The sequence below is a fragment of the Leptinotarsa decemlineata genome, unplaced genomic scaffold (genome assembly GCF_025532065.1).
Source record: "Leptinotarsa decemlineata unplaced genomic scaffold, Ldec_3_MD MMD2_P_RNA_scaffold_2, whole genome shotgun sequence".
NCBI classification, from domain to species: Eukaryota; Metazoa; Arthropoda; class Insecta; order Coleoptera; family Chrysomelidae; genus Leptinotarsa; species Leptinotarsa decemlineata.
In genome coordinates this window covers 21,594,001-21,620,372 of record NW_027412529.1, presented here as the reverse complement: position 1 = coordinate 21,620,372, position 26,372 = coordinate 21,594,001, and the positions used below count along the sequence as shown (strand labels likewise).

At 32.5% G+C, this 26,372-nt stretch overlaps 1 protein-coding gene across 4 annotated transcripts in view; it reads left to right on the top strand.

The window, feature by feature from the left end:
* LOC111512552 (WD repeat-containing protein 44) overlaps nt 1–24,756 on the top strand; it is a 60,908-nt gene extending 36,152 nt beyond the window's left edge. For all 4 annotated transcript variants that reach the window (XM_074185466.1, XM_074185474.1, XM_074185461.1 and 1 more), the window contains exons 4-9: nt 2,698–3,077; nt 3,156–3,690; nt 9,094–9,282; nt 11,338–11,724; nt 13,787–14,359; nt 24,417–24,756. In XM_074185466.1, the coding sequence (XP_074041567.1) occupies nt 2,698–3,077; nt 3,156–3,690; nt 9,094–9,282; nt 11,338–11,724; nt 13,787–14,359; nt 24,417–24,560 (2,208 nt within the window). In that variant the 3' untranslated portion in view covers nt 24,561–24,756. The remainder of the gene's footprint in view (nt 1–2,697; nt 3,078–3,155; nt 3,691–9,093; nt 9,283–11,337; nt 11,725–13,786; nt 14,360–24,416) is intronic.
* Nucleotides 24,757–26,372: the final 1,616 nt, after the last annotated feature.

Below are 26,372 nucleotides of genomic sequence, written 5' to 3'. Positions count from 1 at the left end.
TTCTGAATAAAAATTGTGAAACAAGAAACCATAACAAACTCAAGTCAATCATTTGCAGCAAATGTTTTGTACTTGAATCTATAACAAACGCGATGTATTAAGATTTCACAACAGACCTAAAGAATGTGAGTAGGTTGTAGGTTATCTTCTATAACATCGAGATAGAATACAGTAAAAAGATTTCAAGAATTTATATGTATCAATGTCATGTTGATTGCATGAGGAAACAGTGTGAATAAATGATTGACTTATCGATTGAATACCATCAGATTCAAACCGAGAAATCTCTGAAATATTCTGAGTGTAGGTAAAAATTTCCTGAAAAATATTTATACAGTGTCATCCCCAAAGTATGCACCATATGGGAAACTTATTTATTGAGTTATTTTTAATAAAAGTTTGTGCACCCCCTAAAACTAAACATGCACCAACAAAATACAGTAAAACACACTTAATATACAAGGATTTTGAGACAAGAGTAAAGTACTCTTATTTAGAAAAAATTTGGGAAAAGTTATTCAGAAAAGTTGTTCAGCATTAAAAAAATACATCTAAATTTGAAGGCATGGCCATCTAAGTGAAGTTTAATTTTTTTACCCATTGTTTTTAAATGGGGACTACGAAAAAAAATTTGCTAAAACGATAAATAACAGGTTTATTTTAAAAACCTGTAATATTACAAATTACACAACTATGGTGTTAACCAAGATCAATTTTTTTGAAGAGTAAAATAATTTTCAAAGTTTCTGGTGCAAAGTTATTTTTATTTTTTGTTAACACCGAAAATTACTCAAAATTATACAGTATTGTAACAAGAACTTAATTTCAATAATATCAAATCACAAAACATCAAAATAGAATAGCTATTTCGGAACAAAATCATTGATTTTCTGGAGATTTTCTTCTTCAAAATAAGTATGCTTATAATTGACCTCTTAAGTGATCAACAAAGAGAATTATTCTTGGAAGATAGTGATATCACTTTGAAAGAAGCGGAAAGGGTTTGCTTGGCAGTTCAGGAGTCTAGGAAGCAGGGGCAGGAAATGACAAGTGAAGTGAAAGAGTTATGTATTGTGGATGTTTGTAGGGAAGCTAATCGAAACGTACCAGGTGGTCCTGCTCAACAATCAACATCACGTTCTGACTATCAAGCCAGTACAAATACAGGTTTATCAGGACAATCACATTTCAGAAGATTGAGTAAAGCAGTTAGTCGGTTTTCGCCAAAGCAAATCAGTTGCTTCAAATGTGGAATAGCACATCCAGTAAGAAAATGTCCCATCTTTCGGTAAGCAATATGTGGGAACTTCAATCATTTTCAAAAAATGTGTAGAAAGAGAATTGTACACTCCATTGAGTCTGATAATGATACACAAGGTGAATATGAAAGTGTTCAAGAATATGACGATTTAAATTCAAATTATGTCTCTATAGGGATGTTGAATGAATTTTCTGAAAAAAATACAGACAGAAACAATGGCACATAGAAATGGTTGTTAATCAAGTCAAAAATGTTGTCTTTAAGTTAGATACTGGTGCAATGACAAATGTCATCAATATAAAAACAATTCTCTCTTTGAATATAGATGAAAAAACATCAATATCGTTTTTCTTTGAACATGTGGTGCGGTTTGTTGAATAATAAATCACTGGGAACCTAACCGGAGCAAAATATGTAGAAATTATAGAAGAAATGATGGATAATCTTCCTATACGGTATCGGCGTAACCGTCCATGGTTTCAACAACTCAAGAATAGTCACAGATTATCTGAATCAAACTTTTCCCGATTCATGGATTGGAACAAAAGGTCCAGTAGCGTAGCCTGCCAGATCACCGGATTTGAATCTGCTGAATTTTGATTTGTGGGAATATCTCAAAAATGAAATTTATGATACAATGAACCCGACAATAGAGATTCTTCACAAGAAGATTGAGAATGCATTGCAAGGTATTCAAGGAGACAAAATAAGCAAATGTATAAGAAGTTCGAGTTCCAGAACCTCAAAGTACATTTTACAAAATGATGGACGTTTTGAACACTCACTTCAATAATTTTCATTTACTTTCAAATGATTTTTTTCCAAATAAATGATAGTTTCGTTTATTCGTTATGAATTAAGTTTTTCTCCTCTTTTGAAATAGGTAAATAATTAGTACTTGTTTCTTCCTTTTCTTCTGATAAAATCCATTCAGGTTGTTAATTAAATTGAAGGTAAATGTAATACATATTCGACCCAAAGAAATTTGGATAAGGGCCAAAATCACCTGAAAATCAACTTTGAATGATATTGTATGATATAACGTTGAATTCAGCGTTAAAAGTAATTTCAAAAACTGTCATAAAATATGCAGGTCCGTATTTAAGAGGCCGAGGATGACCTAGAGAGTACGAAACGTTGGATACGAAATATGAATATTTGAAATAACGTGGGAAAAAAAGGAAAATCAATATGACAGAATTTATTTTTCTTATGATATCTCAATAACTGGCCTGATTTTCTCAATTTGTGTCCTATTACGGTTGCTAGATATGTTGTATTTGAAATGAAAATGAATAATTTGTGAATTTATATCAGTACTATATTGAATCAAAATAAAGAAAGACTGATTATGATAATAATAGATTATGAGATCGTTCCTCAATATTTCACAGTTGTGAGAAAGTTGAATAATAAAAGGTACTTATATTTTTCAGACCTCTGACCTGATTCCTTTAGAACCTCCGGAACTAGCAAGTCCTGCGAGTACTATAGAATCACTCACCAGGGAGTTCGAACATTCCTTAGATCAATTTCCACCAAGCAAGTTAGATGAATGTGATAAATTCTTACCTTCTGAGATGAAAAGTTTCGATTTGAACACTGGGCATTCTTTAGATATAAGACAAGCTCTAAAGGGACAATTTGTCGTCAAACCTCAAGATAATAATATTCCAAAAGGACACATCAGTATTAGAAATATACATAATAATGAAGAAAATATAAATTTATCAACAGAAATAAAAAATTCAGAAAATGGTGCGCGAGGATCTTCTAATAGGAGCAGTTTAGGTCATTACAGTTTGGGCCCTCATAGGTGAATGTTTTGAAAATGATTCATATTTCAAAATTCTATTCATTTTATCAAAATGTATTCATTGAAATTATTTTTCAGAGGGACTCATCAACACGAAAGAAAAACCCCTGTTAGAGAGCGCAGAAAATCAGCTGGAGATGAAAATTTTTTAAAAAATTTATTCCACGTTCGTACACATACAGATTCTGGCAAACAGCTTTCTGATTTGGAAATTCTTGAACAAGTGACAGTTCTCAATTTGGATACAGGGGAACGCGTTCCACTGAGTGTTGCAGAAGATAAACTTCCTCAATGTGTTAATCCCCTTTCCCTTCATATAATGAGAATTACATCAGAATATGTTAGCAATTCCAATATGGACAAGGATAAGGAATCTGATGAAGAAAGTGTAGATAAAATATCTGAATTACCGATTGTGGGTGAGCATGATTTGGAAATAGGTAGATTGAAACAGAAAACTGCTAAGTTTAAACAGTTTCTCGGTTCAACTGTTAAGAAAACAGTGCATAGAGCAAAAACAATTGCACATGAAGTTTCTCATGCTCGCCATAAAGAGGACACAATTGATATTGTTGATAACGTGCATCCTGGTGAACATAACTGTAAATTAAAGGTAGGTATTTCTTTCTATACATATTGGTTATTATATCCATTCAATATGCCTCGAAAAGGATCCCAACACATAACCACAAAATATATACACCCAATTTTCTCAGTTGAGTGATTTGTTGAGGTTAAAAATTTTGATCCTTGTTTAAAAATTGTACCGGGCTCTTGTCGTTTTCAGACATAGCAATAATGCCTGTCACAAACACTCCTTCACAAAATTCCTGCAGAAAAATATTCCATTCATCATCATACAAACTACATTGACATAATTCAATCATTTCAGAATTATTTCAGAAGAAATAATTGTAACTTCGATCGCAATGTTGTTAGCGTAAAATGAGAATTTTAAAGTTTCGTGATTTATGTTTGCACCTTGTTGAAAAAAAGTCTGAACCTAATACACCGTGTATATCAAAATTGAACTGTTTTATAACTAAAATTCTTGTTTTATTATAGTATTAGCTAATAAAAATTGAATATTTACAGATGCTAATGAAAATGTAGAGCCAGCTATTCCTAATATCTTAATTTGTTTTGAAGTGTCGCTAATATCATATTGTTATGTATATAGTAGGGAGGGTGAGTGTATACTCACAGCACTTACGGCCTGGCCATGGGGATCGGTGGTGCAAACGTCGAAGTGGGAGGCGAAGTGACCATGCGCGCGACACCGTTTGCAGGCCACGGGCAGTCACGTTCGCCGCCGCGACCAATAGTCCGGCAGCGAAATGTCTTTATCGAATTTATCTCGATATTGCTTGGAAAGTAATAGTTTTTTGGTTCAAGACCTAATATTTGTAAGAGATTGTGGAGTACATGATTTGAATAAGAATCGGGGTGTAGATGGAGGATTCCACAAGAAGTACGAGAAATACAGATTATATCCAGAAAAATGTTCTGAGTATACCAGGATGAGTATTGAAACCTTCGTTTATATTCTTATGAATATTCAACCAGAATTGGAGAAAAAACTTAATGCAAATAGAAATTTTAGTGCCACTGAAAAATTGTTTTTAACATTAAGGTAGGTATGTACTTACCTATTTATACATATCCATCTATATTAATCTACATTACGTATTCATCTATATACCTATGTATAGAGGTAATATTTAATTAGCTGATCATATTTTGGAGAATTACCTATAGTATCCATCAGTATGAACAACTTTTCCCAAGAAAGTAATGGTCGCAAACGGATTTTTTATAACTAAATTTATTTGGAACTATCTTTCCCCAAAATATTATCAGCTTAAATGTTACCCTGTATATTAATATTTCATGAAATGAAAACACTTTCAGATAATTATGTTATTTATTGCAAAAATCTTAATTAAATGACAGTAATTTTTCGTACAACTAAAACAAAAAACAACTTCTAACTTGTAGTTGACGTTAGAATGAATTTCTAACTTTTTAATCAGTCTTCCAGATAGATGGTCTAGCTAGTATTTCATCAATAAAAGTCTCGGTGTTCATTTTTCGCGGCGAAAACAACAACTCGTTTGATCACTGCACTATTCGACGCGACTGCCGCTCGACTCCGTGGCTCGCGCCGTACTGATTCATGTATTTGTTTTACTCGCCCGTCGCGCCGCAAGTCGCCCACGCGGTTCGCTTGGTACATTTCGCCGGTCGCCGTTACGCGTGGCTTCATAATTACATTGCTATGCGTTTGTTTCAGTCGATAGACGCTTCGCCGTTGGCACCGCGCGAATATTCGCATCGGCGAGTGTCCCGTGGCCTGGCTGTTATGCCACATGTGACCTATTTTACATCCTCCCGTCCTCAGGAGGGGTTGTCCTTCTAGGTCATCGTCCATCCTGTCCTTTCCAGGAAGGTGGACAGGTCACTAGGAAACATCTTGTTGATTTTATTTTATTTTATTTTGAATATTAGAATATTCCATATATTTTATTTTGTTGATTATTGATGTTCGTTACCTATGTTATGATATTTATGTTTCAATAATTGTGTGTAAGGCCCATTAGCCTAATTTTATTAAATTGACTACAATTTTATTATGTCACAAACATTTCAGTGAATTATACATGATTTTATACATATAACTCTCATATAGAAATGCAACTGAGCCCTATTTTGAAGTGTACTAATTATTGTCAATATTTGGAATAAGTAAATCACCCACGCACAGGCACTGCCTTAGTGGATACTTGTTTATTCGAAATATCTCTGAATGAAAGTGCACTATTATTATATTATTGTATTTTATTTTAAGAAACTTAATATTATTTTGAGAATTTATTGAGAATAAACTTATTATTATTATTATATTATTATTATATCGGCAGATGTAGGCCAAGACTCGCCGAACACACACGACGGCCTCCGCGAAGGTTTTGGAAGGTGCAGCAACATTACTGTCATTACGCGGCTTCTTCAACCTTCCTGTTCATATTCAATGTTTGAATTCCTCGACAATTTCAGTTTTTTGATTTTATATATTTATACTTATAGATGTTTTGTCAATTGAATTATGTTTATGTTTTGTTGTATTTATCATTGCTTTCGTTTTATTGACATTGAGCTTGAGCTTATTAATGTTGAGGAATTCAAATATTCTGATCTGAATATAATTAATTTTATTGATAGCTCATTTCATAAGTTCAGACTTCCATTGTCTAATATAATATAAATTGATTTGGAATCCCTGAAAGAAATTAAAAAGATAGCTTTTTGTAATTCAGGTTCACTCACTGCAATCAAAGTATCATCTGCAAATAAGTTGATAATTCACATCCATTGATAAAGTTGATGTCATTAATGTAATGGACAAATAGAAGCGGGCTCAAGGCACTACCTTGCGGTACACCATTATTGACACCTTTTTGGTTTGAATATGTCCTGTTAATTTCAGTCTGTTGAGTTCGACCAGAGAGATAGCTTTCAAACCATTCAAGTACTGAACCAGAACTTCCATAATATTTGAGTTTTTTTTAGTAGAATAGTAATATCAATTGTCTCAAAGACCCGTTTAAAGTCTAGAAACACTACCACTATATATTTATTATCATCAACAGCAAGTTTCCATTTGGATATGGAAACTTGTAATGCTATTTCACATGAGTGTTTAGATCGAAATACGGATTGGTTCATCATAATCAGTTTATTAGTTTCAATGTAATCAATCACTTGTTCACACACTGCCGTCTCAATCATTTTTTCAAGGGGAGATAAAGTATTTATCGGACGAAGGTTGATGGCTTCATTAGTATTATTAATTTTTGGTACATAAATCACTGTACTATTTTTTAGTTTTTACAGTACTTTACCAGTTCTGAGTGGGGTATTAACCAAATTTAATAATACTCCACCGATTACCTCAAACACACTTTTAAGTACTTTGTTGTTTATATAATTAGAGTTACATTTATTATCGAAGCTTCTAATAATAGTCTTAAGTTCTGACATTGATAATAATCTGAATTTAGTTATCTCACAATTAATAGGTAGGAGATTATTGTTAGTCAAGAGGGGAGAATGGATAATGGTGTTCTTAATGTCTACTTATACTATCAATGAAAAAACAATTGAACTTCTCTCTGCGTTTTCTGTATCATGAGTGATTTGACAGACTCCTTGGGTTATTTGAAATAATATTGTATGTGGAAGTGAATCTTTTTTCTGTTTGACTAATGCCTTTAGGGTTTTCCACATTTCTTTCGAGTATTTCAAGCAATTATTGATTTTATCAGTATAAAAATTGATCTTTTTTATTTTCAGTAAATTAACAACTTCATTTCTGCAACTTTTACAAATAGCCCGCCATTTGAGTTGTTTGTCAACTTCAGTGGAACCTGTTTTGAAGTCTTTATATGCCCTGTCTCTACATTTGGTTTACTATCTAACTTCATTATCATACCAAGGAAGTTAACCTTCTCTCAAGTTGAAAGTTTTCATAGGGGAAGTGGTATCAATATTTGTTTTGAAATGTTGTTCAATGTTAGGTCCCAATTACAGTGCATTGTACATACATTTAATGCATTGAGATGACATTTGCTAAAGTTCCTGAAGTATTTTGTTTTATTGCTATTAAAATTATGAGAGGTTTTAATTGAAATGGTAATGATATTGTGATCAGTAATTTTAGGGGTATCATGAACTATAGATGAAGCATAAGCTGTGTTATTTAATTCATAGTCAATTAAAGTGCTACTGTTATTTGTAACTGGTAGAATCTTCGACCGTCTGCTTAATTCCCAACAAATTATTGTAGTTTTTAAATTGACTAACATATCTATTATTATCATCTAGAAAATTGAGATTGAAATCTCCTACTAATACACATTTACATTAATTATTAAAAATATTCTCTGCTAAATCTTCAAAACTATCGTGAAACATATTGAAATCTGAGCTAGATAAACGGTACAGATATCCAACTAATACCTCTATTCGTTGAAACTTCAGATTAGTAACCAAGCACCAATATATTACGTCTACAGATATGTTTTTATAGACAGTCCATTTGATAATATCACGAACATATAACACTACACCTCTAGTGTGGCGACTCTGTGAATCACATCTCACTATTCTGTAGCCATCTATTTTAATTTCGAGATCCATTATATCAACTGTTCTACCTGATTCACTGAGCAGCAGGATTGTTGACTGATAGCATATTATATCTTGAACAAGCTGATCGTAATTGGCTACAAAAATTTGGATATTCATGTATAAGAATTGACTATAGAAGGGTATAACAGGATGCCGAGTGATTCGTTTTTTCTTAGTGGAGTCTTGACAACAATCGTTGGAATATAATTTATGTACTACATATAATTTTAGATTCAGTAATTTCTATTACGGAATTATATTTCTCACATGATTTCTCATCAGAAATAATTTGAGTTTACAGACAATTCACAAATCAATGTTCAAAATGTTCATTTCAAATTTTAAATGTAAAAGAAAGGTACGAAATATATTAGTTAAACAAATGAATGACTAGATACTCGCAATGAATAAGTGATTACTGGTTTCAGACAGAAACAGATTATGAATATTAATGGATCAAACAGCCATTCCAAGAATTGTGTCTATTGTGTACCATGTGAACATTGCCAGTAACTTATTCGGAAATATTTATTTATTTCTCAACATTTATGTTATCACATTCTTCCAGATATTATCATCATTAAATTTCCATTTCAACTTATAATAATATCATAATATTAGTTTATTCATAATAGTACCATTTACTGTTTTATGAACTCACACCCATATTTCAATTCTCCAACTTTAGGTTTCTATACTATTTTTTCACAAAATGATAATTGGATTTTGAGCCAGTCTTTAAGTATGCCCACTGACTATATGTGAAAAATTTTATGTATTGTTGATGTTTAGATATTTTTGAAGTTTTTTATCATTTTTGCTCCAGGCCTCAAATTCTCATAAAGGACCTTACGAGTTTGAAAAAGTAGAACATGTTCAAGAGCTCAAAGATGATCAACACGAAGGACCAATTTGGTGTATGAAGTTTTCTGGTTGTGGTAGACTCCTAGCAACTGCTGGCCAAGACAAGATTCTAAGAATTTGGATTGTTGAAAGTGCCTACCAATTTTTTCAGGTAAATATTGTTTATCATATTAGATAAAGAAATGATGTTGATAATAATTGCCTTTAATTATTGACAGTACAAATTGAGTACGATTTAGGAAAAAGCTGAGTGCTTTACACTCAACATCAATAATGAAACAAAGCATAAAACTTACAGCTAATACAAACACCCATTTCAATAATAGAACATTTTTATTATTTGGCCTCATGGACAAGAAGAACTAAACCGTTTCGTGACATACTTGAACTCAATCCACGAGAAAATCCAGTTTACCTTAGAAACGTAAAGAACAAACAAGTTACTTTTCTTTTGAACAAACAACTTCGGCCCTATACAAACACCACCTTGATACAGGTCACAACACGACTTCAAAAGCTGCAAACACATCGCAAGTATACATCACCATAAAACCAGGATCATAGGGAAAGCAATCGAAATTGAGAAGAACGGCAATCTCAACGAAAGAGATAATGCACACTACCTCTCAGCTGCATGGACAACCATCATATCCAAAGCCACACACGCGCGTACACACACACAAGCACACATACACGCGCGCGTACACACACACGTAGACTGAATCCCCGAAAAATCACTATTCTATCATTCTCCTATTCCGATCATTCACAACTTGATTTTAATTTAAAAACCACCGGTACAAAGCTGTTTCAACCTGTTGGACACCATCAGTACGGGCATATGGTCCTCGATTGAAGACAAAATTTGAAAAAACAACAAGAGTACTTGATAAAAATTACCGCGTAATCGCACGTGGGACATAAATAGAATCTTCAATTGGTGTGACACCCAACTTAGCTTGCCAAGTTGTTATGTTGGTGGTTTGACCAATCTTTAAAACTGACAGCCGCGTTAGAAGAAATTTGGGGGACTGTCTTAGAATGCCAACAGAAAACGAATGTTTCTAGAAATTAAGTGAAAATAATTCCATGGAAATCAAAAGATAAATAGATGAGTAATATTCCGATCACTGACAATTTGATTTCAATTTGATGACAACTGGTAGACAGCTATTTCAACTTGTCAAAGCGTGCCAGTAGTAGGTACTATATCCTAAAAAAATGCAAAAAATAATTAAAATATTTCATAAATCAACACTCAATTTCATCTTCATCAGTAACACTTATATTAAATTGTATTTATTTCTTGAACAAAAATTTTCAAAATATAACATGAACAACCAGAACCCTGTTATACATTAATAATAAGTTTTCTGATTCACAACATACCCTTAGTCAGTATAAGGTCATTCGTACCTAAATTTTTTGCACATTACCATTGATCTCATTTCCTTGTAAGAATACTTTAAAAAGCAATACATGTTCTACTTTATGCTGAAACAAAATATGAATGTTAGAAAGCACACATGAGTTGCCTTCATTTTTTGTGTGTTATTTACAAGTGTTAATTATTCAGCAAAATAAAAGTAACAAATATATCAATATACAAACTTTAAATAATAGATATTTTTTGCAAAAAGTGTAGGGCTAGTTGGGAAAATATTTATAACAATTTTTATATAATATAACAGGTTAATTTGTTCTTCTGGACAACCTTGAAAAAATCATACACCTTCACAAGTCAGAATTCGAAGATAACTGTTAAAAAAATATCATTAATATCATATCTCTTTCAAGTTCTTTCGGTTCTGTACTTTATTAATAGTTTCTCAACACAACCTAACGTTCACGATGCCGATATAAGTAACAAATTAATTTCAAATTACCACATGTTTATTTTACAAAACGAAGGACACTATCTTCCATTAAAAAAAAATTACCAAATTTGTCGTTATCTTATGAATGGAATATTCTCCTCGGACAGTCCACTATATGGATAGTTTGTTAATAATTGAACTTAGTAAAACAGTTTCACATAATTATTTGTAATTATATCAACAACTGTGAACTTCATGAAATAAATAGGAAAATGATTTAATTCCACTTTCTTCAAGGCCAAAACAGATGACTTTGAAAGGTGGTAACTAGTAAAGATATTTGAATGATTCTTCATTATGGCATGCAATCATTTTTTTTATCATTTCAGGAAATGAGAACAAAATATAATTCTGAAAAAGTATCACCGACTCCATCTACAGAATCTTTGACATCGCATCATTCAGCAGATATTTCAGCATATGAAGGATTACCATCCGAATCTAGTAAACTAACATTCATGCCAAAAACGTTTTGTACATATACCGGCCATACCTCCGATTTATTGGATGTTTCTTGGTCGAAAAATTATTTCATCCTGTCTTCATCAATGGATAAAACTGTAAGGCTTTGGCACATTTCACGAAAAGAATGCCTTTGCTGTTTTCAGCACATCGACTTTGTGACAGCTATTGTATTTCACCCACGAGATGACAGATATTTTCTAAGTGGATCATTGGATGGAAAACTACGCCTATGGAATATTCCGGATAAAAAGGTATTCATTATTGTGCTAAAAATATCAAAAACAATTGCAATAAATTCCAATTTTATTTTGTTCGTATCTAAAAGGTACACACAATTCAATAAATATAATTAAATACGATAACACTACAGTAGTATCACTCACTACCAAGATCAGAAAATTGCTGGAACAAATTATTCAATAAACCGTTAACACGAATATATCACACTAACAATTTGTTTAGATTTGATAAAAATAGTGGTTTCAACAAATCTACACTTTGAGTTCCATCATCAAACTCAGATCACTTAAAGTTCTGCAACTATGGACCTATTAGTTACATAACAACAATACTGGTTGTCAACTCAGTGCATGTAAAATCCAAACAACAAAGGAGCGCTTTTTCCAACCATAAACAAAACTTTTGAGGGTGAAAAATATCACATGCATACTTCATAAATACAATAATTCAGAGTAAATTATTTGTCAATCAAAATTTTTTATATATTATAAACTGAAATATATGCACGAAAAAACACATGGAATTAGTCTGAAAAGATTAAAATAGGTCTTGAAAAATCTAAAAAGAATAAAAACATTCTCGTAAAATAAAAATACACATCAAAATATAGAGCACAATGCAAATTGCTATTCAAGGTTGGAATGAAGAGCTGAAATTTGACATATAGAAGCAATCATTCTTTTTTCAATGTCGTTTTACTACTTTCAGCCCTTACATTTGTTTTGGCTTTATAATCCAGTCATATTAGTCAAAATAGGCTAATAATCTCGGAATTGGAGAGAATCAGGTTTAAACTTGTATAAACTTTTATTTTGAAACCCTGAAACTTGTCTCAAAACATACTTATCGTAGGGTGGCCGCGTCTACCGATATTTAAGATCAAAGGTCAAAAAAATCGATATTTTGCACATAAATATTGTAGAGGATTAAATTCTCTATAACATTTGTTTGATTTTTTTTTATATCTTGAAAAGTTTTTTCGAGATAGAGGGCAAAGAGCGTGCAGTGTTTAACTATTTAGAGTATCATTCGAGGTCAACCGCTAGTCCCAATTAAACCCACGCCATATAAAGTCTATATATTATCGATGAATATATAAATTGCATTTTTTATTAATTGAGTATCTATTCATTTAATAACACCTACCCTTGTAATTGAAAAGTTATTAAGGGAAATACTTTGATTACCGCTATTTAAAAAATGTAGCATCTTACCATTGCCGTGCCTCTACATATTACAGCTAGTGTTATTCATCTATGATAATAAACAACTATATCAAAAAAACTCTGATATACATAATTACGCTATTCAGTGTGAAGATTCTTTATACCACCCCTAGTCTCGCTTGCGTGTGAGTTAGAATTCCCCAAAATACTTGGGTATTAAATGCTTCAATAAAATAACAACTTTTATAGGAATCAATAAAAGTTGAACTGTTATGAGGAATGAACTACATATATGGTTTCTTGTTGGATAACTGCTTCTACAGTATGGATGAATTTCTTGCTTTTAGTGCTTAGATAAATTACATAGTTTCTTTTATACAAGTAGTCTCTTTTTTAAATTTATTCAAGATCAAAAATTTGTGTTTAGCTTTCAGCGTTTTACTTTTTTGACTAGTCCAATAAGTTTTCTCATGAATTTGATCTTGTAATTGTGTATGTGTGAAAAATTTTGTGATGAATAAAACTATTATTATTTCTATTTCTACATTCGAATTCTAATCTAATTTATACTTATTACTTCTTAACTAAAAAAAAAGAATAGAATTGGAATTGTAATTAATGTTTTCATTAAAAATACCATTCCATACATTTATGAACGTTAACATTGAAAAAATGTAATGATAATAGGAAGAAGTTTTAGTTTTCTTCTTCTTCATTATCTTCTGCTCGCTGTAAAATTTCAAATTCCTCTTTGTTTCCGTTCAAGAGAGTATTTAACAATAGTTGTGTATGAAAAAGTAAATTGAAGCTGATTATGCCAAATCTTCATTATAATATATTTATCCAACTAAACTACTTATCTAAGATATTATTAGAATCGAACTAATTGTAGTTTTAATTTATACAGGTGGCTGTTTGGAATGAAGTAGAAGGAAATCCAAAACTGATCACGGCTGCTAATTTTTGCCAAAATGGAAAATTTGCTGTGGTGGGAACCTATGATGGGCGCTGTATATTTTACATTACGGATCAACTGAAATATCATACCCAAATTCACGTACGCTCTTCTCGAGGTAGAAATGCAGTGGGACGCAAAATAAGTGGAATAGAACCAATGCCAGGGGAAGATAAAATATTAGTTACTTCAAATGATAGTCGAATAAGACTATATGATCTTCGAGATTTGAATGTATCATGTAAATATAAAGGTTATGTTAATATGAGTAGTCAGATAAAAGCAAGTTTCAGTCATGATGGTAAATATATAGTAAGTGGGTCAGAAAACAGAGATATTTATATCTGGAGAACTAGTCACGATTATTCAAAGTTTTCTTCAGTTAGGAGAGATAGAAATGACTTTTGGGAAGCAATCAAGGCACATAATGCAACTGTTACTTGTGCGATATTCGCACCCAATCCGGAGGCCATCATTAAAGCACTAGAGGACAAATCAAAAGATAATATAGAATTCGAAGAAAAGGTATGTTTGCAGTTTTATCTCATTTTCATAATTTTAGAAACTTGAAACTATACATTAAAAAAGAAATCCCATATGGTTACGTGAGTTTTCAACAAGTGGAATTCTTGAACAAACTCTGCTATATTCTTCAACTCAAAATATGTCTGAACACTAGTACTGCAAAAACTGGTTGGTTGGCAAAAAAGTTTTCACTGGCTGTTGAATGAACGACTAAATCATTTCAGCCCTTCAAATCTTCTGAAGAGGATATTATATATCCAGCTCAGCTTCAAAACTGACTGAAAATACTTTTACACATTCTCATAAAATCGCACAGAGATAGTCAGGAATGGATTTTATGTGCATCATTCAACCAGCATCGATAGATTCAGCATTACATAACCTTATAGAGATAATCCTCTCAACCATAAAGATATTGTAAGGGCAGTGGCTTTCCCCTTACGAAGATGCCGACTATGACATCAACAGAGAACTCAATTCTCGAACATCAAAGATAAACGAGGCTCCCCAAGACAGTCAGTTGCAAAGCCAAACTTCGACATTGACCGCCGACCGGTTTCATCTTCTAAAGAGATTGTGGTGGCCTTTTTCTTGATATCAAAGGAGCCTTTAACAATGCACTTTTTGAATTTATGTGATCAGTATTGGCTAAAAAATGCACAGAATCTATCATAACTGATTGAATCCTCGTCATGCTCTTAAACAAAACATCAACCACGACTCTTCAAGATGACATCATTAGGTTCAAGGTCACCAGGGGCTGCCCGCAGGGTGGGGTACTATCCCCCATTCAGTTGTCACTCCTGATCGATAGTCTGCGTGATGTCCTTGACAAAAGAGAAGTAGATCTGCAATCTTCTTGCAGATGACTTTATCATTCCAACAAACATCACATCAGACGGTACACAGTGAAAATTAAAATTTTTATACTTGGATTCGAACTGACCTTCACATAACAGTTGATTGCCATGAGCAGAACGAACCACTCATGCTAACCACCTGGCTACTGACCGTCGATAAAGGTGAAGATTGTCAGACAAGTATTCACGTATTGAACAATTGCCTGGTGGCCGAAAGCTTTATAGCATATGGCCCAATCAACCTAAGCTCTCTGGTATACAGACAGACTTGCTTGCGTGACTATCTCTGGTGCCATAAGCACTACATTGTCAGCAAAATTCATTCCAAATGTACCTCCATAAGAACGAACAGAGTTATATTGCGTCAATTTGTTATTAGTTTATTAGCAACTAATCCGAATAATAAGTAGGTATAACGATGAGATTTGAACCTTTGGTGTGAAAGTTGAATAACTTTTTTCGAGATCAATTGCCCTAACACCAAACTGATATTTTTGCACTCGACGCGCGTTTCGCCAACAAAGTTAACATCCTCAGGAGAAGAAAATTGATCAATTTTCAGTTTGGTGTTAGGGCAATTGATCTCGATAAAAGTTATTCAATAAGTAGGTAGTATTTCAAACTCATTGCAAATTTCTCAGATCTGAATTTAGTATATCTGACAGGAACTGTTTCATGAAATGAATAAACTTAGGAGCCAATTTATTGTAAGGGATGGTTACGAGTTTCACTGATATATTTTGGCTAAAAAACTTTAGAACAAACTTTGTGTTCTCAATCAGAATATATAATTTCCTGTTGCCAATTACAGTGATTCGTCTTTTATGTCAGTGCTAGACCGCAAATCTCCAGAATTGTTTGCTGAATGAATCACATCTTGAGTCGTAGCTTGGTTTCTATTACTAGAAGTTGAAAAACTAATGCTTGAAAATTCAAATCAAATCAAAATCAAAATCAATTTATTCATCACTGTAAACTCCAATACAATTGCAAGAAAAAAAAGAAAAACAATGTATAGAGTCTGTTGGACTTGTCAGAAAATAGGATTAGATTAAAATTATGAACATAATATATGTGTATACACACTTTAAATAATTAAACATAGGCCCAGTACATACATCTATACAAATATTATACATACTAAACATATAAATTCTACATATTTAAGAATTCTTCTGTGGAGTAAAATGCCATATTTAACAAATAGTCTGATAATAAAGATTTTATTTTTTTTGAACTTTCTTATATGACCAAAAATGTCTATAACTTTATTATAGAATCTTATCTGTTGATAATGATTAGAATTTTGACCCACTATCAGTCTAGAGAACGATTGATGAAGATGATTGCTATTCCTAGTGTTATAACCATGTATTTCATTATTTCTTACCAATTTTTTATTTGCCATATCTAATACTAACAAATATATATAAAGAGATGGTAGTGTCATGATGCCTAATTCAATAAAATAAGGCCTACACGATTCTCTGGGATGTATTCCTTTCATGCAACGTATCACCCTTTTTTGAAGAATGAAAGCATTATTTAAGTGTGCCGATGATCCCCAGAATATTATGCCATAAGATAATATTGACTGAACCAGCCCAAAATATGCCAATTTTAAGACACTGATCGAAACCGTATTCTTTAGTTGTCTAATTAAGAAACATGCCGAGCTCAGCCTACCTACTATGTTATTAATATGTATCTCCCATGTCAACTTGCTATCCAGTGTTATTCCTAAGAATTTCACTGAGTTCAGTTCATGTAAGGAATGTCCATTCAATCTTATCAGATTACTATAATCGTGACGAATATTTTTCGGTAAGAAAGTCATAAAAACACTTTTATGAGGATTTACAGTAAGTCCGTTGCTCACGCAGTACTGGTGAAATTCGGCCACACTTTCATTAGCGACATCTATGAATTCTCTGTTTTTCCCACTAATGCCAAATGTAGTATCATCAGCATACGCCACTATTGAATTTAAGGTTAAACATACTTCCTTTATGTCATTCACAAATATAATAAACAATAATGGGCCTAAGATGGAACCTTGAGGTACTCCAACACTGACATACGTTACGTCAGATTTGGAATTCGCAACTGTAACAATCTGTTTCCTATCACTAAGATATGATTCAATCCACTTATTAGTAATACCACGAATTCATACCACGAATTGAAGCTTTCTATAATAGAGACATTATGAAAGCTAAGTTCCTACCAAAAGGAAGAAACTTAATCCTGAAAAAAATACACAAATATAAAAACACGAAAAGCATAAAAAAAATTTATGAAAACAATAATGTTTTTTTTTTTTTGGAAAGGGTTCCACTTATCATGCCCTTCCATTTGAACGCCTTTTTCCTATGTATTTTGGGGAAAGTCATTCAATTTCATCAGTAGATATGATCCAAAATAAGCACTTTTCCCAATCACCAGAAATGTAATATTCTTCTTGATGCCCATGTCACCAACCAAGTTGGCGTTTTCAGGAGATGAAGAAAACTAATTCCTAACTTTAAAACTCCCAATTTATATCTAATAGGATACAATTTCGCTTTCCGGAACAAATAATGATTTTTGGCTAGAAATTTGCGGAAAATTCTCTCGCGAAAATTCCCGAAAATTTTACCAGAGTGCAATAGGAAAGCATTAATGATATTGGGTAGAAATTTGCATGAATTTTTATCGTGAAAGTTCCCGACATTTTTTTCATCAGAGTGATTCATAAAAAAGAATATATTGGGCTGTTTGGATTGGATCTATTCATAGTCCTCATGCCACACTTTCCAGACATACAAAAGCATCCAAAAATCTAGTGTCGTGTACCTATCTCAACAATTTCCATTCATTCCATGGTCGTTCTCCAAGGCGTCTTGAGCCACATTAGATTTGTCTGGTTTTTGATATCGGATATTGCATGTTCTTTAAAACGAGTTTTGATGATTTGCTTTGTCTGACGGATATATTTTTTGTCACAGTCCCAACAGTTTATTTCAAATATACCCGACTTTTCTTTTTGAAACATCTTGTCTTTAGGATTACCTTACGTACGTTGAAGTGAGGAAGAAGTTTTAGGGGTTACTTTCACGTTATATTTTTTTAAAATACGATCGAATCCGTTAGTGCAGGGTTTCTCAAAGTGGGGTACGCATACCACAGGGGGTATGCCATTAAGTCATAGGGGGTATGCAATTAAGTTTACATTATGGCGGCGGCTAAGCTGCCTGGTAAAAATACGTGTTCATTGCGCGGAAAATGTCCCGAAAATCAATCTTTGTGAACCAGTTCACAAAATGTACAAACTATGTCGAGTCCTATTGGGTCTACTTCAGATGAAACAATTTCAAACAATTATTTTGCGAAAACGAGCGAGTTACACAAACACATTTCATCAGCAAAACAAAAAAATATGATGAAAAATATTTGAAAATTGAATTTATGTGCAAAGAAGAATCTCAAAGAAGATAGCTTTAGTGCCTTCGAACTAATAGACCTAAAACAGCTGAAAATAGTAATATCGGAAATTGATGCTAATAAAGGTTCACCTATTGATGAAATGTATAGTAAAATTATAAAAAACAGTTTTCAGGTAATTGGTCATGTATGGTGTTATTTTATAAATACATCATTAGAAAAAGGTATGGTTCCTACAGAATTGAAGATTAGTACTGTTACTCCAACTGAAAAAGTGACTAATACAAATAAATGTAGTGAATTCCGCCCTATCAACACTTTACCTTGTGCTGAAAAACTGTTAGAGCTAGTAGTTTATAAACAACTGTTGCAATATTGTAATGAAAAGAGTATACTTTTTATGAATCAATCTGGTTTTAGATCCAATCATTCATGTGAGTCAGCCATTCAGTTAACTGTTAATGAATGGAAAAGTAGTATGAGTAAAAATATGTTCACTGTGGTTGTGTTTTTGGATTTGAGGCGAGCATTTGAAACCATTAACCACAATATACTCCTAAAAAAACTGAAACTCTACGGCATAAGGGGAAAAGTACTTGAATGGATTAACAACTATTTAACAGGTAGACAACAACAAACAAAAGTTGGTAATTCATTGTCAGCTCCATTGGAAGTGCAACATGGAGTTCCACAAGGAAGCATTTTGGGTCCGCTATTGTTTCTTCTATACATAAATGATATAAAGCATTACAATGAATGTGACTATATACACTTGTTCGCAGATGACACGTTAATATCAGTAACTGATAGAGATTTGAATAATGCCGTACAAAAGATGAATAATTCTTTAAATAGAATAACAGAATACCTCAAAATGAATAAATTGAAACTGAATGTAGAAAAAACAAAGGGGATGATAATTGCCACACCATTTAAATACAGACAATTTGATATAAATGAAATTCACATCAAAATAGAAAATAATACAATTGAATTAGTTCAAGAGTTTAAATATTTAGGGTTTATGCTTGACAACCACTTAACGTTGAATGGTCATTTCAATTATATTCAGAAAAAAATACTCAAAAAACTATATTTTTTTTCGAGGGTATCTCAGCATTTGAGTATGAGCTCAAGAATTACCGTATATAATACAATTATCAAACCTCACTTCGAATATTGCCCGACCTTATTGTATGGTTTTGACCTCAATAAAATGAGATCACTACAAAAACTTCAAAATCGTGCAATGAGAATCACTTTGAGATGTAACAGATATACACCAATATCATTGATGTTGGGAACATTACAATGGCTGTCAATAGAAAATAGACTTATTTATTTAACTATGAGTTATATCTTCAAAATGTTGCATAATCTTCTTCCATCATATTTTCACAAATATATAACTATAAATACGAAAGTTCACCAGCATGATACGAGAAGTAAACATAACTTACATGTGACTAGGCAAACAAAAGCTTACAATATTAAAACTTTGGCGTTCAAGGGATTCATTGCTTACAACAGTTTGCCAGATGATATAAAGAAATCAGAAACTCTGCAACAGTTTAAAATAAAAATGATAAACCATTTACAGCAAAAGTAAAATCGTTGTATTGTATATCTATCAGGATTAATAATTTTTAGTATCAATACCAGTATTAATATATGTATCTTCTTACGGGATATGAGTGTATAGTGGGTAGTGGGATAGCATAACTTATTGGTTTCATATGTATGTTTGTATATGATTATTGTGGTATTTGGCTGTACGTGAATGGTATCAATATATGTATTTTCTTTCGGGCTATAAGTGTATATTGGGATAGCATTCTTATTGGTTCATATGTAGGATTGTATATGATTATTATGGTATTTGGCTATACTTGAATAGTTTTCTTTTAGCAAAACAATGGAAAATATAACTCGAAATGTAAATACATAGTGTGTACGTTTAAATTTAAAACAAAACAAATATATTAATACTATCGAAGGAGCTGCTAATTACTATATATAAGATTATACTTTGTCAATGTAGAATGTAGATTAGGATTACCTATTTCAAATAAAGATTATTATTATTGAATTCCCAGAGCCACAGTGTGTGATATGTTCAGAAGTACTCGCAAATTGCGCGATGAAATCGTGTGAAATCAAAGGTGACAGTGGACCTTTTTATTTCCAGGAGAACAAAAAGTCCTCACTTTTTGCCAGTTTTGTTATTAGTCCCATGTAATAGGGGGAGAGCTTATTGCCATACACTGGGAACAGTTCCAGACTCCTACTACTCCTACTACTAAGAATTTTGTAAAAACCGAAAAATACCCAATACTTTGCCAGACCCGAAAATCGAACTCAAGACCAGGTGGCAAAAAAATACATGTGTATCAATTGCTTTTTTTTATTATTTTTTAATAAAATGCCTATCAATAACCAGTTTTGTTCAAGGGGTTCGCTGTGGTCTGGAAAGTCTAATAGGGGTACGCGGAACAATAAGTTTGAGAAACCCTGTGTTAGTATATCGGTTTATTCTTAAACAAAAATAATTACGGCACAAGAAATTCAACATTGTTAGAAATACCAAATCATAGACTGGCTAGATCAGAATCAAGTCCAATTTTCATGGGTATCAGGCTATTTAACAAATTGCCGAATCATGTTAGAAAAATGTCACTAAGAAAATTTAAACCGTTCCTAAAAAACTTTCTGATTGATAAAGCCTACTACTCCATTGAAGAGTTTATAAATGACTTATCAATATAACTGAAGAATTAAGATTGTCATCTAGGGATGTTAATATATTGCAAATTTCAAAAGGCCTGTGATCAGGTCAACTGGAACAGAATCATACATATGAACACATATTTGAATACACTCAGTAATATTTTTGAAAGTGCTTTCCCTATCACCAGAATCCGAAAAAAGGTAAGGAAACCTTGGATAACGAAGGGCATCAAAATATCAGCCAAAAATATGCGCTCATTGAACTACATTAAAAAGTTTAATAAAGAGGAACACCTACAAAATTATTGCAATAGGTACCGAAGTGTATACAACAGTGTCATAAAACAGGCTAAGCTTTCATATTATCATACCAGGATTAATACTGCCTCCAATATAGCAAAGGAGAGCTGGATTATTATAAATGAAATCCGTGGAAAGAGCAAAAATCAAATCGATGAAATCAATTTGAAACCTGACTGTTTCAACGATTACTATTGCTCTATCGCAACTAAACTTACTAATGACATTTCCACTAACATTCATATTAATCCAATGCAATATCTTGAGAATGTAAGAATTGACGAAAACTTCTTTTTATTTCCAACAGACCCAGATGAAATAAAGAGTGCTATGAAGGACATTAAGAACAAAAAGGCATCTGGAGCTGATGGTTTGTCTATAAATATGCTGGAAAAATTGCCCCCGGCAGCTATTGACGCGCTTACTGATATAATAAATGAATCGTTTGTCTCGGGAACATTTCCAACAATACTTAAATCAGCCATGGTGATCCCAATTTACAAAGGAGGGGATAGGGAGGATCCATCAAATTACAGACCAATATCCCTTCTATCTACTATTGCAAAAATCATAGAAAAATTAGTAAAGAAGAGACTCATGTCATTTGTCATTAAACATAAAATACTAAATGGTAACCAATACGGTTTCCAAACCAACAAAAGTACAAATGACGCTATCTATAATTTTTTAGAAAATGTGTACACTAATCTTAATAATCAAGAAGCGACCGCGGCGGTGTTCTGTGACTTATCCAAAGCTTTTGATTGTGTGAATCATGGAATACTGTTGCAGAAGCTTGAGTACTATGGCATCAGAGGCATATCTCATAAATGGATGACATCTTACTTGCAAGACCGGGAACAATATGTGAAAGTTTCGGGTGCAGTATCTGAGGGAAAAAAATTGACCAGCGGAGTTCCACAAGGTTCTGTCTTGGGGCCCATATTATTTTTGCTATATGTGAATAATCTCACGAACTTGAATATTAGTGGTAGGTTCACTTTATTTGCAGATGATGCAACTATAGAGTGGCACACTAAAGATAAGAATATTCTCGGCCAATTGATCTCCTTAGATCTAACTGAAATAAAAAGGTGGTGCGATGCCAATCAAATGGTCTTCAACTCTAAGAAAACTAAAGTGTTATCATTTAAATGGGACATCGACAAAATACAACTAGATAATGATACACTTATGAAATCTGATAATTACAGATTCTTAGGTGTTGTATTGGACCATAATTTAAAGTTTGATGAGCATATTATGACAATGGCAGAGAAATTGTCATCTGGGTGTTATGCTATCAGAGTTATTAGAAATGACATCGGTTATCTTATTGCTAGAAAAGCCTACTTTGCTCTCCTGGAATCTCACATCAGATATGGGATAGCATTTTGGGGAGCCTGCTCGCAAGCGTTGTTCTCAATGATCTTTAAGCTACAAAAGAGAGCACTGAGATACTTATGCCATGTTAATCACCAAACTTCATGTAAACCCTTATTTACATCTCAGAGGATACTCACGTTAACATCAATATTCGTGCTAGAATCAACTAGTTTAGTTCATAAGCATAAACTACATTTATTAAAATCTGACACTGCACGTAATACTAGGGCAAATGGCCAATATATACCTTTATCAGTCCCCAGAACCACCCAATACCAAAATTCAATTGTTTACAATGGTACGAAAATGTTCAACCATCTACCGAAGCAAATTAAAAATATTCATAGCACTCCGAAATTCAGAAGGGCTGTAAAAAATTTTTTAATAACAAGACCGTTTTATGATTTGAGGGAATTTTTTGAACAAAATTTTGAATAGTTATGACAGCAGTACAATATGTCGTATCTATGTCTCTCACTAAATAGTTTTAAAGGTAGGTGTGTATGTATGACTATATATGTATGTACATATTAACTGTATTAAGAAATCAAACATTTTATAAAATTATTATATGTGTGTACATGGGTCTATGTACGTGTATATGTGTGTATATGTACATATGTCTGTGTGTGTGTATATGTGTGTATATATGTATGTGTGTATATATGTGTATGTATATATGTATATATATTATTTTAATGTTTTTATCATCTGACAATTCTTTCCTGTTTCGTATTTATAACCAATTAATATAGAATAAATTAGGGAAAACTGTTTTTATTTCTATTCTACTGTATTGTTGTGAAAATATTTTATAGAAACATGACTGTATATATACATTAAGTACATCCACTTTTAACATCCGACAATCCATATTGTTTTGCATAATTTTAATTTCATTTAATTATCATGACTTCCTGCTCATTTTAAGCAGTTAGGATTTATGTACTATTATATTTAGGAGCTTTGTCAATAAGAATTCTATTCTTCAGATAATAAAGCACGCTTTGATTTGATTTGATTATTATAATTTTACCTAGTTATAAGTTTTAATATATAATTTTACATAACTGTTCATATCCTATATATACATAATTTTTTCTTTTTTATAAGTTTATTTATATCATATTACACTGACTTGTTCTATATCATTGAGTTATAATCCAGAAGAACCAATAAAATATTATTATTATTATACGGAAGGGTAGTAAACTTTGAATCCATATCTTTTTGAAAAAGCGAAGATTTGCGAAGATTCTCCCTAATTTAACGTTTCCGAATTAACTTATCCACAATATATGTAAGATGTAGTAGGTAAGATTATTTGAGACTCATATTGTTATGGTTCTTATTTTTTCTAGATTGAAGATCCATTAGTCCAACAACATAGCAAAGGATTTGGTGGATATGTCTTAATATCAGCTGACTTCAGTGGATGTATCAAAGTATTCATTAACAAAACGAAGCCCAAACATAGTTCTTTGCCAGTATCAGCGATGTCATAATTGGTTGAAATGAGTCGACAGATTTACTCACGCACCATTTCCTCAAATAACTAATTCAATCAGTATGAATAATTTAAGTGTAATTTTTTTTAACGATATATTATTTGGAATTAAATTTGTAGGGTGAGTGAATGTGTGCACTCAAATACTGAAATAAACTAAAATCATGTAAAAATACAAATAATATGACAAAATCTGCCATGATTTTTTCTGAGTGGGTTCAGATATTTCTCAGTAGTTCTAAATCACAAAAAATGACAATGAATAGATCATCAACCATACACTTTATTCAATAAAACTGAAAAAGGGCAAATACCCTAACTCTAAGTAAACATTTACTTGAAGATGTTCACATTACTTGGTCCCCACGTAACTCGCAATATTATCTCTTCCACGAGGGTTTGTCGATCGTAGAGCAAAGATGAGAAGTGGTCTCAATCACAAGTTCATTCAACCATAACTGTGGTCAGTGTATTCTGTATATGAGCTTTTTTATATCTATTATGCAACAGTTGTGAAAGTCTGACTCTTAAACTCATCGATATGAGTTTTATTAATATTTGCAGTACGTTCATATAGTATGCCCCATCCCATGGATATCTACTTTTTAACGTATCAGCTCCAAATGTTGAAGGATACAAAATGCCCTTCCACTGAATGTACAAACAAAAATATTATCGAATTGAGACACTGTCAAGAACACTGATGCAAATTAAATAGAACAACAACTCATATGACAGATCCGTTCCCATCCAAAAAGATGGAAAAAAAAACGAAAAATCATTATTATTCCTGGTAAGAAAAGCATCATTGATAAGTTTATCAGAAATTTCAATGAAAAATCTTTTGTAGTTGAAGTCTGAATTATAATGAGAGAGAGGTAGATCTAAAGGATATTATCTGTGAGTCCAGTGTACATACATTGTGGATGTTCATTATATATCTAGTGTTCCCGGGATAACATGTGAATGTCTAGAAGCTGTACATTTTTGTATAATTTAGCCATTCTATGGACATCGTACATGTTATATATCCATTACATACATAATGGACATTTTTCTACTATACTCTTTCCATACAAGTAACAGAGTGCTCCAAAACATTATCATGCATAGCGCACGTGATCTCCCAAGCAAGGCTGGTTGTACAGAGTCGCACTAAGGACAATAAATTTTTTTTTATAATATGCGGCTGGGTATAGGTATTTTTTTTAGGTGGAATGTAGGGACACAAATTAGCAGTTTTTTCGGCCGTATCAGTACTTGGCATATTTAAAATTTTAAACTTTATAATACGGTATATGTACACACCACAGGTGTTAAAACGTAACTCACCACTCCGACCCTGTAGCCATATACCTGAATGAATTCCGCCAGCCGATTGCAGTTAAATCCTATTGGCATACGGTATATGTACACACCACAGGTGTTGAAATGTAACTCACCACTCCGACCCTGTAGCCATATATCTGAATGAATTCCGCGAACCGATTGCAGTTAAATCCTATTGGCCAGCGTAAGGAGACTTGTTTGTTGTACCCAATACATTCAAATGTGCATCACTCATCTATCATTGTTTGGGTTACTTTGTTTGTTGGATGGATAGAGTTGAGTTGGGTAGTTTGATATGGTCATTCGAATATAATTATCCTGATGCTCATCAATGTCTTAATTAACTTTATATTCGAAAAAGAAGATTCACACAAAGGATTGTTATGTTGCCACATCAAGGCAACATGACATAATTGAACATTCGTCTTTACCTACTGAAGATTTCCAATCTGAATCAATTTGAGAAACAATATCACTTTCA